This window comes from Pan troglodytes, chromosome 8 (genome assembly GCF_028858775.2).
Source record: "Pan troglodytes isolate AG18354 chromosome 8, NHGRI_mPanTro3-v2.0_pri, whole genome shotgun sequence".
NCBI classification, from domain to species: Eukaryota; Metazoa; Chordata; class Mammalia; order Primates; family Hominidae; genus Pan; species Pan troglodytes.
Window position 1 is genome coordinate 40,021,462 of NC_072406.2, and position 13,912 is coordinate 40,035,373.

Genomic DNA, 13,912 nt, shown 5'->3' on the forward strand with positions numbered 1-13,912 from the left:
TTTACCTTGGTATCAAAATTGAGGTCTTCGTCATCTGAGGTAGGCCATGAATCATCAACACCCGGTTTGCCAGAAAGCCTTTAGAACAAAAATATAGAAAAATGAGTGAATTCATTTCTTTAAAAACAAAACAAAAACCAGCTTACAATTTTCAATCTGGATGCCCCCTCCAAAAAAACAAAAACCTGGTGAAAGGTCAACCGTCTGTATATTAAATGATGTTTCTTGATCTAATTAAAATTTGATCTTGTTTTTGAAAAATATTTTAGTTACCAATTGCTGCCTCTACCTCTCCGAAACTATAAAATATTCAATAAAGACTCAGTCTTAGTTCTATAACTAATAGTGACAGCCAAGATAATGGCAGAACCTGGGAATACTTTGTCTTCACAAATTGTCCCGAAGGCTGAACTGAAAATCCAATTAATGGCTGATATAACTTTCGTTACCTGAACCAGCACAAACCTGATAATCTAAAACAAGGTGGAGATCAGATGCGGTGGCTAGTGCCTGTAATCCCAGAACTTTGGGAGGCGGAGGCAGGCAGATAACTTGAGCCCAGGAGTTCGAGATCAGCCTGGCCAACATGGCGAAACCCTGTCTCTACTAAAATACAAAAATTAACCAGGCGCGGTGGCATGTGCCTGTAATCCCAGCTACTAAGGAGGCTGGGGCAAGAGAATTGCTTGAACCCGGGAGGCAGAGATTGCAGTGAGCCGAGATCATGCCACTGCACTCCGGCCTGGGTGACACAGCAAGACACTGTCTCAAAAAAATAAAAATAAATAAATAGGCTGGGCACGGTGGCTCATCTCTGTAATCTCAGCATTTTGGGAGGCCGAGGCGGGCAGATCACAAGGTCAGGAGTTCAAGGCCAGTCTGACCAACATAGTGAAACTCCGTCTCTACTAAAAATACAAAGAATTAGCTGGGTGTGGTGGTGTGTACCTGTGGTCCCAGCTACTTGGGAGGTGGAGGCAGAAGAATTGTGTGAACCCAGGAAGCAGAGATTGCAGTGAGGTGAGATCATGCTGTAGCACTCCAGCCTGGGCAACAGTGCAAGACTTTGTCTCAAAAAAAATAAAATAAAATAAAAAAATAAAAATAAAATAAAATAAATAAATAAATAAATACATACATAAAACAAGGTAGAAAGATACACTGTCCCTTCTCCACTATCTATCTCCATTTCAAAGACTAATCTGTGTCACTCAAAAATGGCAGTCTTGGTTCTTCAACATGAAAACCACTTAAGGCCTCATTGCTTCCCTTCACCCTAAAACAGTATAAGCAGTCCCCTGAAATGTGTGAAATGTTTGAAAGCTAGATGGGCAAAAGTCAAAACACAAATGTATATGCTGTTATTGGGACTACTCACCCCAGAAATATTAAAACATTAAAAGTTATAAAATCCAATTATTTTCCCTATAGAGGTCCTGCCTTAAACTAGCAAGCCCTTAAAAATCTTTACAGGCACTCAGATACCTAAAGAGAAAGAATGTTGGAGAAAGAGTCCTGGTAGTTGTACCTATATTTCCCTAAGTACTATCTAAACACCTTCCTTCCTATAAGCTCCCACTTACAGATCCCTCTTCTGCAGGGCTCCATAGCATCTCCAACCTTTAAGTCTTCAGCCTATGAAGGCACAAATTCCTGAAAGGATGGTCTCAAATGCCCAAGAGTAGGAGCTCTCTATATCTCTGCTCCTGGAAAACAAGCTAAATGGAGTCTCTGCCATCTGCCAGCAGCACAGGCATGTTAACAACTACCCAACTCCATGATTTGGGTTGCTCCATGACTGACTTGCCAGCTAATCCTACCCCTGCCCTACCCTACATGTCCATGAGAAGGACATCAGAGAATTGGGAAAGGAGGCAGAGGTGAGGGGACACCTGCCCTGGGCCACAGATCTATGTAGTTCAGCAGCCTCCAGCTCCAAAGTACTTGAGGGGCTCAAAGCCACCGATAAGTTGAGGCAGAAGTAGTTATAGTACATTCCTATTGGCTGTAGAGACTCTTCCCAGTGGCTCAAATTATTTTAACATTTTTCAGTAGAAACCTTGAGAGTTTGTCAGTTCCTCCAATTATATAAAAAAGCAACAACCTGTTCAGGACTCCCCTGAACCCCCTATTTTAATATGCCTTTCTAGATAATTCCAAACATCCTGTATCCTTCATTCCAGTAATTTATCATTATCGAACTTGTCAGAAACCCCAATATTCTGATCTCTTTTCCAAAAGCCTGGTTCCTATCCAACCCAGTGCTGTTTCTCTTCAAACCTGGCCTTCCTCTGCTAATTCCATTCTTTCCTCTTCCACTGGGTTCACTAGATCCACTCACCCTTTCTATTATTAAAATATTAACCTGTACGATGATAAAGAAGGAAGAGTACTGGGCTCTGAAATTAGTTCAAATATCATATCCAAATAAATCCCCTTAATCTCTTTGAGTTTCAGGTTCTCCATCTGAACCATTTGACCAAGATGTTAAACACAGATTGGAGTACTAGATGGCATTCTGATAAGTCTGATTCCTTAAAATCCTGAAATTCTAGGTGCTTTTGATTCTGTTGATAGGAAAATGAGGAATACTTAGCGGGCAGAAATGGAAAAAAATAATAGGAACACAGTTGGCTGGATAAAGAAAATGTGGTATAAATATTCCATAGAATACTATGCTTTTTTTTTTTTGAGACAGAGTCCCGCTCTGTCACCCAGGCTGGAGTGCAGTGGCGCAATCTTGGCTCACTGAAACCTCCGCCTCCCGGGTTCAAGCCATTCTCCTTTCTCAGCCTCCTGAGTACTGGGACTACAGGCGTGCGCCACCACACCTGGCTAATTCTTTGTATTTTTAGTAGAGACAGGGTTTCACCGTGTTAGCCAGGCTGGTCTCGATCTCCTGACTTTGTGATATGCCCACCTTGGCCTCCCAAAGTGCTGGGATTACAGTTGTGAGCCACCACGCCCAGCCCTATGCAGTTATTTAAAAAAAAAAAAAAAAAAAAAAAGAGAGAGAAACAAAATCATATCCTTTCCAGCAACTCAGATGGAGCTAGAGTACTAGCCTAAAGGGAAAACCAAACTGGGAAGTCAGTAGGTAGAGAAATAAATCAGAAATATCCTCTAACTGGATGCTAAATATAATTAACACAATATGGCCTATAGGTAAATAGTTTTCACTTACAGTAAAATAATTCCTTTATAGGACTTGTGTGGTCTGCTTATGTAAAATGTATGGCCCTGTGGCCACAGCTAAGTGAGATCTGGCCTAAAACCTTTGATGATAAAGTCAAAGTACTAATTACCACTGCAATTATCAAGCATATTAGGACAAATTGTTGGACTAACCAGGCTCCTAAGAAAAACTCTGAGAGTTAACATAGAACTAAATGTAGGTCTCTGAATTGATCTGATTTGGACCTGTACCTTGATCCAGCGCTGCACAGGTCTCTATCAATCTATGTTGAGCGGCAAGAGAAGGGATTTGGGAGCCAAGCAGGCTGATGGTCAAATCATGGGTCAGCTGCTTGCTCACTGTGAGGTCATGGGCCAATTAATCAACCTCTCTGAACCACACAGTTGGGTTGTAATATAGCACAGATACTTTGCAAAGCTGTTGGGACGACTATATGGAGAAGCACATAATATGGTGTCTACCCAGAGTAGGGCACTCAACAGTTTCTTTTCTCTGTATTCCTTTAAATATATTTTTAAAAATCTGTAAAATACTACCTGCTTAAGGAGTCTTCAGAGCTTTCATCCACTATTAAAGAGAAAAGTAAAACACACTTTAAATCAACAATAGAAAAATATATAAAATTTAAAGCATAAGACTGATGGTTTGTTACAAAGTATCCCTCTGGGACCATATCTGGAGACTATAATAGAATTAATATCCTCTATAAATATTCCATTAAACTCACATGTATAGAAAAGTTAATCTTCCCTGCAGACCTGCCACTCTTCTCTACTCACCTGATAATTTCCTACTCCTCATGTCCAGTTTAAATGCTTGTGCACAACCTGGAAACCTAGGAATCAGCTGAGATTTCTCTCTGCCCCCTAACTTTTTACACTCAATAATCACTAAATCCTATTAACTGTACCTCTCTTCTGCCTTTGCCTTACATTTCCACTACTCCTGGAAATATAAACATATTTACTTAATGTGTTATTTACTTAATATAATATTTACTTAATATGTTTATATTTCCTAGTTAAACATGGACTCTTAACTGATAGCTTTCACAAGGAAAAAAACCCCATGCACTCTTAATGTTATTTCTTAAATGAAAAAAAAAATTTAAGCAAAACTGATAAAAAAGTTATAACATGAAGAAAAAGACCAACATTTTAAAATAAATAAACTGGCCAGGTATGGTGCCTCATGCCTATAATCCCAGCACTTTGGGAGGCCAAGGCAGGAGGATCACTTCAGGCCAGGAGTTTGAGACCAGCCTGGCCTAACATAGTGAGACCTCATCTCTAAAAGAATAAATAAAATGAAATAAAATAAAATTAATAAACTGAGCTTCCTAACTTTATGTATTTCACCATGGATGGTGAGAACCTCATAATGGATGAATACTAGTCCAAGGATTAGTGACAAAAAAACTATGGCTTTAATTACTGCAAAAGCTTCCTTGTTTCCCAATCCCTTTACATGGTTACCTTCCATCTATCCTGTATATAAGAGGCCAGCAAACTAGAGGCCACAAGCCAAATCCAGCCAGCCATACGGTTTTGTAAATAAAGGTTTACGGAAGCACAGTCATGTTATTCACTTACATATTATTTATGACTGCTTTCACATTACAATGGCAGGGTTGCATAGCTATGACCTAAGTTGCATAGCACCTAGGCCGGGTGCAGTGGCCCATGCCTGTTATCCCAGCACTTTGGGAGGCTGAGGCGGGCAGAACATGAGGCCAGGAGTTCAAGACCAGCCTGAGCAACATGGAGAAACCCCGTCTCTACTAAAAGTACAAAAATTAGCCAGGCATGGTAGCACGCACCTGTAATCCCAGCTACTCAGGAGGCTGAGGCAGGAGAATCGCTTGAACCCAGAAGGCGGAGGTTGCAGTGAGCCTAGCCAAGATCACACCACTGCACTCCAGCCTGGGCAACAAGAGCAAAACTACGTCTCAAAAAAAAAAAAAAAGAAAAAGAAAAAAGAAAAAAAGAAATAAAATGTTTGCATTCTGTAACATTAGAAAAATGCTTAGTATCTAAAAGATACTTGACAGTTATTTGCTAAGTTTCTATAAGTAAACAATTATAGAAATCAATTAAAATACTTTCATTGAAAAAACACAAATGAAATAGAACAGCTCTATTCTATTATGAAAACTTTAAAGACCAAAACTAATCTGTTCCATATTCATATTTCTTGCAACTTGCAAAACCTAACCTATGAAAGTTCTTTGATAAATATGTACCAAATTAAATGTGTCTTCATGCAGTTCAGATTATAAAATGCATTTGGTGTCACATCCAGGTAGCATAGTAGCATTTTTGTTATGGCGAAACATTTCTGGCCAGGCGCGGTGTCTCAAGCCTGTAATCCCAATACTTTGGGAGGCCAAGGCAGGCAGATCTCCTGAGTTCAGGAGTTCCAAGATCAGCCTGGCCAACATGGTAAAACCCTATCTCAACTAAAAATATAAAAATTGGCTGGGCATGGTGGCGGGCACCTGTAATCTTGGCTACTTGGGAGGCTGAGGCAAAAGAATTGCTTGAACCCAGGAGGCGGATGTTGCAGTGAGCCGAGATCGCAACATTATTGTACTCCAGCCTGGGCAACAAGAGTGAAACTCCATTTCAAAAAAAAAAAAAAAAAAATTTCTGTACTTACTTTTTTTTCCTGTTTTTTTTTTAGAATCTCCCATTGGACATTTTTGTACTTTCATTATAATTTGTTGAGCGCAGAGTTGAGATATTTGAATATTCATTATGATAATCTTTTGGCTAATGATAACAGAGTGTTTCATTCTAGCAAGATTACTGTTATCATGACAATTATTCAGCAGACAGAAGAACACACCTGTTTTTTTTGTTTTTTGTTTTTTTTGAGATGGAGTCTCGCTCTGTCACCCAGGCTGGAGTGCAGTGACACAATCTCGGCTCACTGCAACCTCTGCCTCCCAGGTTCAAGCCATTCTCCTGCCTCAGCCTCCTGAGTAGCTGGGGTTACAGGTGTGCACCACCACGCCCAGCTAATTTTTGTATTTTTAGTAGAGACGGGGTTTCACCATGTTGGCCAGGCTGGTCTTGAACTCCTGACTCATAATCCACCCGCCTCGGCCTCCCAAAGTGCTGGGATTACAGGCGTGAGCCACCGCATCTGGCCAGAAGAACACATCTTGTCCTAACGAAGTAAATGTATCTCATTCTATTTCAACTTAGGCTGAATAAAGTCAGTAATAATAAGATTTTGTTGGTATAAGAATAAGTAACATGACTTGTGCTTCTCAACAAGGAATTGTTTTTCTGACTTCTGTATTCAGTATCTTTAAAAAATAATTTCCTATTGGTATTGGTGCACACGGGCTAAGTTCTGCAGTTCTTATTGCCATTTGTTTATGGTACCAGAAAGGTACTGTTGAGTTCCCACTTTTAAAGATAGTTAATTTTTAGTGACCCAAATCACTATGTAATGACCCTTGAACAATACAGGTTTGAACTGCACAAATCCACCTATATGTGGATTTTCTTCATCTCTGCCACCCCAAGACAGCAGGACCAACCTCTCATCTTCCTCTTATTTCTCAGCCTACTCAACATGATGACAACCAGGATGAAGACCTCTATGATAATCACTTCCACTCAATGAGTAGTAAATACATTTCTTCTTCTTTAATGATTTTCTTAATCATAATTTCTTTCTTGTAGCTTACTTTACTATAATACATTATATAATACATATACATAATACATGTTAATTGACTATTTATATTATCATAAGGCTTGCAGTCAACAGTAGGCAATTAGTAGTTAAGTTTTGGGGGACTTGAAAGTTAGTGCAGATTTTCAGCTGCACAGGGATCACCAGTCCTAATATGCACGTTGCTCAAGGGACAACTGTAATTAATATTCATTTAATAAACACAAACCATTTATTATAAAAATTAAATAGAAGATCCATTTTTTATAACAAGTCTAGTTCATTATAATGTAATTATAAAGGAAACACATAACATACTAACTTAAACACCTTTTTTCTTATTTATACAAAAATTTCATATAGGAATTTAGGGATGATAATTAAGTAAATGAATTTTTTTCAGATAGTACCATTTGGCATCATAAATATCTACATGTAACTTCTTAAATAATTCTGAATTCTAGATTACCAAGAGAAATTAAGAAAAAATACACATGCACCTTATACACTGATTTTTAAACTGCTTTTCTGTGATCAACACTTCCTTACTTTTACTTTTTTATCCATGGTACTATTACCAAGAGAAATTCACTATTGGAAGTCTTACCTGAATTACTATTTTGAGAAGAATGTTTAGGTATCCTTTCTTCTTTATATTCTGAAATTAGTTGATGACTGCTATGTATAGAAAAATGTAATAAAATTATGTTAATACTGATACAAAAAATATTTACCAAATATCTCAAAATCTTAAGAGTATTTCAGCCATTATCAGAGCTAACAGCAGAATTTTAATTATCCCATACACTTCAAATATGTAAGCTCTACAAACTTTTTTGTTTGTTTGTTTGTTTGTTTTTGAGACAGAGTCTTACTCTGTCGCCCAGGCTGGAGTACAGTGGTATGATATTGGCACACTGCAACCTCCGCCTCCCAGGTTCAAGTGATTCTCCTGCCTCAGCCTCCTGAGTAGCTGGGATTACAGGTACCCGTCACTACGCTCAGCTAATTTTTTTGTATTTTTAGTAGAGACAGGGTTTCACCATGTTGGCCAGGCTGGTCTTGAACTCCTGACCTCATGATTTGCCTGCCTTGGCCTCCCAAAGTGCTGGGATTACAGGCGTGAACCACTGCACCCAGCCCAAACTTCTTATTAAGCTTCAAATTAAAGGAGAAAAAGATTAAAGTGAAATAGTTATGAAGTGAGGGCAGTGTAGCTCAGCAAATTAACTAGAGTTAGCTTGACATAATGGAAAGTGTCCTGAACCCAGAAGAAGTCCTGGCTCTGTAACCAACAGCTATTTGTTCTTGGACAAGAGGCTTCCCTTAGGCTCAACATCTTCTTCTAAAACATAAGGATTTTACTGCCTTATTTCACTAGGGTTATAAAGATTTAACAAGATAACACTTTTCAAATGCTCAGAGAAATAGTAAAGAAATGGAATAATTTGTTCCTGAATTTTATTGCTAAAACTATTTTGGAATCCCAAATAAAACCCAATTAAATGTTTCTCCAAAGGTTCTAATATTCAAATGTTGCCATTTTCAGAAAATGTTACTAAGTCCTAATTTTGGTTATTAGTTATTCTATTCTTTGTGGTTTCCAATCCCAGTGAATTTCATAATTTGTAATTGAATTCACTTATAAATATAGCATCTCATTAAATTAGATAACATAATTGTCCCTTATTACTGAACTAACTGATCACAGCAAGGGCAGAAAACTAACAGATGTTAAGGCCTGGTTTAGACAACGACTTTTGCTTCTCTACCTCCTCAAACTCTGAACCAGCAGATCTTTGTTAGAACGGTGCTTAATCTTCATGTTCATCGTTCCAAATGATGTGGAAAACAAAACTCTACTTTTATTTAGAGACAAGGTATTCTATCACCCAAGATGGAGTGCAGTGGCATGGTCATAATCCACTGCCGCCTGGAACTCCTGGGCTCAAGCAGTCCTCCTGCCTCAGCCCCATGAGTAGCTAGGACTCCAGGTGCACACCATCACACCTGGCTAATTTTTCTTCATTATTTTTTGTACCAATGGGGTCTTGCTATGTTGCCCAGGCTGGTCTTGAACTCCTGGCCTCAAGCAATTCTCCTGCCTGTGCCTCCCAAAGTGCCGGAATTAAAGACGTGAGCCACTGCACCTGGCCTCACTTTTATTTTAAGTTCCATGAAGGAGATGTGAATTGACATTTTCTCATTTCTGCGATACCTACTAACAACATATTTGCACATAACATCCCATGTGTTAGCTCCATTCTCATTTCACAGATCACCTTACATGAATATTTTTGTCATGAAAATCACAATTTCAATACTGGGTGCCACCCTTTTGCTTTGACTCACACTGTTAGCAAATAGTAAAATGGCCTTCCAGGGACTGTGCAAAATATGGAACGCTTCAAGAATGTGTGTGTCATCTTTATACAGGGGCCATGCTGATCTTCTCTACATTGTTCCAATTTTAGTATATGTGCTGCTGAAGCAAGCACAAAACCCGACTTTTATACATGGATACTGATGAGTCATGGAACAGGCTTAGCTCTGTTCAATCCAACTAACCTACTTTACGCTCAGAGAATTCTGTTGAATGGCTTCCTTGTGAGGTACAATCTGAAAATATTTTTAAAACTTAAGGTAGAGATGCAAGCAGCTTGGGAGATTTTCATTATGAAAAACAGATCACTTTAGGGGTCAACCACAAGTTGGTGGCCACTACTCCAGCGAAGGACAATATGGAACCTTTCACTACCTAAGAAAATGTGCTACACAGAATGTAAAGGGGCTTTGGAGTACATTCCTGGTAGCAAAGAAAAAAAGAAACTCTGATCTCTTCCTGCAACATTATTTGAACCTGACAGTTGAGAACAATCCCAACTAATATTTGCTAGAGAAAAGACAAACAAAAGCCTCCATGGGTAACTTACCATGAAGGTCAAGGCTAAGTCAAGGCTAAGATATGGTCTCCATATAAGGTTTTGAGTGTAGGTGGAAGGGTCAATTTGCTCACTCTGTGTGTGGCTAAAGCTTCCAGGAGGCCAGCTGCCAGAGCAGGGTGCTGGTGCTTTAGGAACAATGGCTGGGCATATAAACACTTGTATGTGAACTGAAAAAAAGTCCTAACTTTGAAGTCTACATATGGATCACCATGAAGGCTGAGGGATCTCAATCAGTAAGAGCATCCTTGTAGCAAAGGTCAATCATTTCCAGACTGCAGGACCAGTCTCAATGGCAACAATGCAGCAACAGAATCACTGGTAACAAAAGAATGATTAGAATGTCCTTTTTCCCCTCCTGATTTATAAAAGAGGACTGTCTTCCTTGGACTTAAGGAACCCCTTCGGTTCCTGAAAAATTCAAGGCAGAGGGCATAGCAGATGGCCCCCAGGGGGACAGTTCAAGATTATCTGCCAAACTGGACATTTCAAGACTCAAATAACCAACTAGAAAAATTAAACATGTGATAGTATTTTTTATCCCATGCATACGGGTTATAATTGGAATGAAATGAATGATATTGGGATCCCTATGGATTAAGTTCGTAAAAGTCCTGAGATAAAAAAATTCTATACCCGGTTGGACACAGTGGCTCATGCCTGTAATTCCAGCACTTTGGAAAGCCAAGGTAGATGGATTGCTTGAGCCTAGGAGTTTGAGACCACCCTAAGCAACATGGCAAAACCTCATCTCTACAAAAAATACATAAAATTAGCCGGGCATGGTGGTATGTGCTTGTAGTCCCAGCTACTTGGGAGGCTGAGGTGGGAAATCTCCTTAGCCCACGGCTTGAGGCTGTGGTGACCTGTGATCGTGCCCCTGCACTCCAGCCCAGGTGACAGAGTGAGACCCTGTCTCAGAAACAAAACAAAACAAAAAGAATCCTACATGCATTGCTGCTTCTAACTAGTCTAGCCTTTTGCTTGATTTCTGGCTGATGAAGTAGGCTAATTCACTGCCATTCTAAAATTACCTGACCCAAACTATGAAATCTCAACTGATGTATAAGATGCAATCATGATAATTATTTTAAACCTCTATTTAGTGTTAACTAGCCTTTTATTGTAAACATTTACATACTAAACCACTAACAACAGCATAGTTTTCTGTAGTCCATCCCTAGACATATTAAGAAAAAACATCAAAACTCTGCTGAACAAAAAGCCTGACTATACTTGATGATTCATAAAATATAGTGGGCATGAGGGGTGTTCTAAAATAAGAGAGATATGGCCAGCCATGGTGGCTCATGCCTGTGATCCTAGCACTTTGGGAGGCCAAAGCGGGTGGATCACTTGAAGTCAGGAGTTCGAGACCAGCCTGGCCAACACAGTGAAACCCCATCTCTACTAAAAATACAAAAATTAGCCAGAAAATGCTTAAACCCGGGAGGTAGAGGTTGCAGTGAGCCGATTGTGCCACTGCACTCCAGCCTGGGCAACAGAGCAAGACTCCATCTCAAAAAATAAATAAATAAAAATAAAGTAAGAGGTAATTTCACCCCAGGAACTTTAATAAGGTTATGTGCACAGATAATTTGATATACTTTACCAATTTAGTATCTTGCCTGTCTGTGTAGAATTAACTATTTACATCTACTAATAGACATAAGCATCTTGGGTGCTCAAGTGCTCATCTTTGTAAATTACCACCAAGGCTAAAAGGAAAGGACAAAAAAGAGGCCTCTTGTCTCACTGGGGTATTACATACTAGAAGTCCTTTGATGGCAAAAACCTATGCTGAGTTTACTTATCTAAAGTAGGCAAAGATTTAAATGAAGAATTCTCCATTTCTTCTCTAGTCTCATATATTACAATTGCAGTCAGCTAGGAGTCAGATAAGAGCTATCTGCAGGCTTAAAACAGTATTAATAATAATGGTAGCCAGGTGCAGCAGCTCATGCCTATAATCTAAGCACTTTGGGAGGCCAAGATGGGTGGATCACTACAGTCCAGGAGTTTGAGGCCAGCCTGGGTAATATGGGGAAATCCCATCTCTACAAAAAATGCAAAAATTAGCTGGATGTGGTGGCACATGCCTGTAGTCCCAGCTACTCAGGAGGCTGAGGCAGGGGGATTGCTTGAGCTCAAGAGACAGAGGTTGCAGGGAGCCAATATCACACCATTGCACTCCAGCCCGGGTGACAGAGCCAGACCCTGTCTCAAATAATAATAATAATAATAATAAAGGTAATAATAGGAGTCACAGTAGTTTCAGCTAATGATGCTGATAAGCGTGGGCTAGGCACTGAATCAAATGCTATATAATCTTATTTAAATACAACCACCTTGAGATATATTTAGTATCCCCCTTTTTATATCAGAAAACATATTTGGTGATAAGTAAGGTCCCCAAGCTTACACACTTAACAAGTGGGAAAGCAAGGAATTAAATCCAGTCTTGTGTGAATTTAAAGCCTCTTTTCTCTTTATCACCCATCTATGGCTTGTCTTCAATAAAGGAAAAGTTTATCCAATAAAAGCTGTCTTTCTTCCCTTTGCCCATACCAATTAAAAATAAAAACATCAAAATATACTAGAAATAGAAAAGGAAAAAAATAATGAAACTATAGTATCTGGCAATAGCGATCAACAATCACCTAGGGATAACCTAACATCCGTACTCTTCAAAGAAAGCAACTTAAAGCAAAGAGGCACTCAAAAGACAAAAACTGCTATTGATGTTTAACACAGCATTTCTGAAGGAAAAGTACATAAGCAGAGGTTAGAACAATACCATAAAAGGGTGAAGAAGTTCAATATTGAGTTAAAAAGTGGCCGGGCGCAGTGGCTTAACGCCTGTAATCCCAGTACTTTGGAAGGCCAAGGCGGGTGGATCACGAGGTCAGGAGTTCAAGACCAGCCTGACCAACATGGTGAAACCCCATCTCTACTAAAAATACAAAAATTAGTCAGGTGTGGTGGTGTGCACCAGTAATCCCAGCTACTCAGGGGGCTGAGGCAGGAGAATCGCTTGAACCCGGGAGGTGGAGGTTGCAGTGAGCTGAGATTGCGCCACTGCACTCTAGCCCGAGTGACGGGGGAGACTCCATGTAAAAAAAAAAAAAAAGTAAACTAAAAGTTAAAGTCCGCATTTTATAAAACTAATAAAACTGATAAGAAACCTCTTTAGCTAACAGATCACATGGCCAAAAACATGGGTTTACAAATAACAAACATCAGTCAATATTATAAGAGAAGATGAATCCTACTGTATAGTCTTCTTTTATATTGCCCAATCCAAGCAACTGCTTTTCTTCCTAACTGATTTGTGTTGCTATTTGTCACTATATCCCCATAATTATGTTAACCTTCTTATTAATTTAATATTTCTGACTTGAGTGAGAAACACCAACGAATCACTGTTGCCCCTCAAGAACAAGCAGGTTTAAAAAACCTGTAACATGCAAAACACAGATCTAAAAAAACTTTTAAACACACAAGTTTAAAAATCCAAAACAAAACCAGCTACTGTACCTTTCCAACTTATCCACTGCATTTACATTTGCTTTTTTCTTTACTAAAAATTCCACCATTTGCTGCTTTTTTCCACTTACTGCAAGTAAAAGTGGTGTGAGGTCATCCTGTAAGACAGCAAAAACAAGTTAAAATGCATAAAATTACATATTTCTCGGCTGAACTGAAAACTCTATGTCAGATCCTTTGAACTGAAACATATAAAATAGAAAACAAATAAAAAACACTTGCTTCCCTTGGAAACACCCCTCCTCTGCCTCACCACATGAACTCCACTCATCTCCAAAACTCACTTCAAATTTTTACCGGTTCTAAGAATATTTGCTTCTATCACACCATTTGGCATGGCATATTGTATTCATTGTATTGTTTCCCATCAAAACCAAGAGCTTCTAGGCTGAGCACAGTGGCTCCCGCCTGTAATACCAGCACTTTGAGAGGCTGAGGCAGGTGGATCACCTGAGGTCAGGAGTTCGAGGCCCGCCTGGCCAACATGGCAAAACCCCATCTCTACTAAAAATACAAAAATTAGCTGGGCATGGTGGTGGGT

The 13,912-nt window shown here is 39.3% G+C and overlaps 1 protein-coding gene and 1 non-coding gene across 43 annotated transcripts in view; both read right to left on the reverse strand.

Annotated features, from left to right (window-relative positions):
• ANKRD26 (ankyrin repeat domain containing 26) overlaps positions 1-13,912 on the reverse strand; it is a 134,785-nt gene that overhangs the window by 113,308 nt on the left and 7,565 nt on the right. For 30 of the 42 annotated variants that reach the window (XM_063780515.1, XM_063780516.1, XM_054660854.2 and 27 more), the window contains 4 exons: positions 13,363-13,469; positions 7,491-7,561; positions 3,733-3,763; positions 6-78 (listed from right to left, as the gene is read on the reverse strand). In XM_063780515.1, the coding sequence (XP_063636585.1) occupies positions 6-78; positions 3,733-3,763; positions 7,491-7,561; positions 13,363-13,469 (282 nt within the window). Of the gene's footprint in view, positions 1-5; positions 79-948; positions 1,152-3,732; positions 3,764-7,490; positions 7,562-13,362; positions 13,470-13,912 lie in introns of those variants that run through there. The other 12 variants (XM_063780523.1, XM_063780530.1, XM_063780527.1 and 9 more) reach the window with 4 other exon arrangements.
• On the reverse strand, positions 9,275-9,381 carry LOC112204740 (U6 spliceosomal RNA). The gene has a single exon (XR_002938390.1). It is a non-coding gene; the product is annotated as a U6 spliceosomal RNA (small nuclear RNA).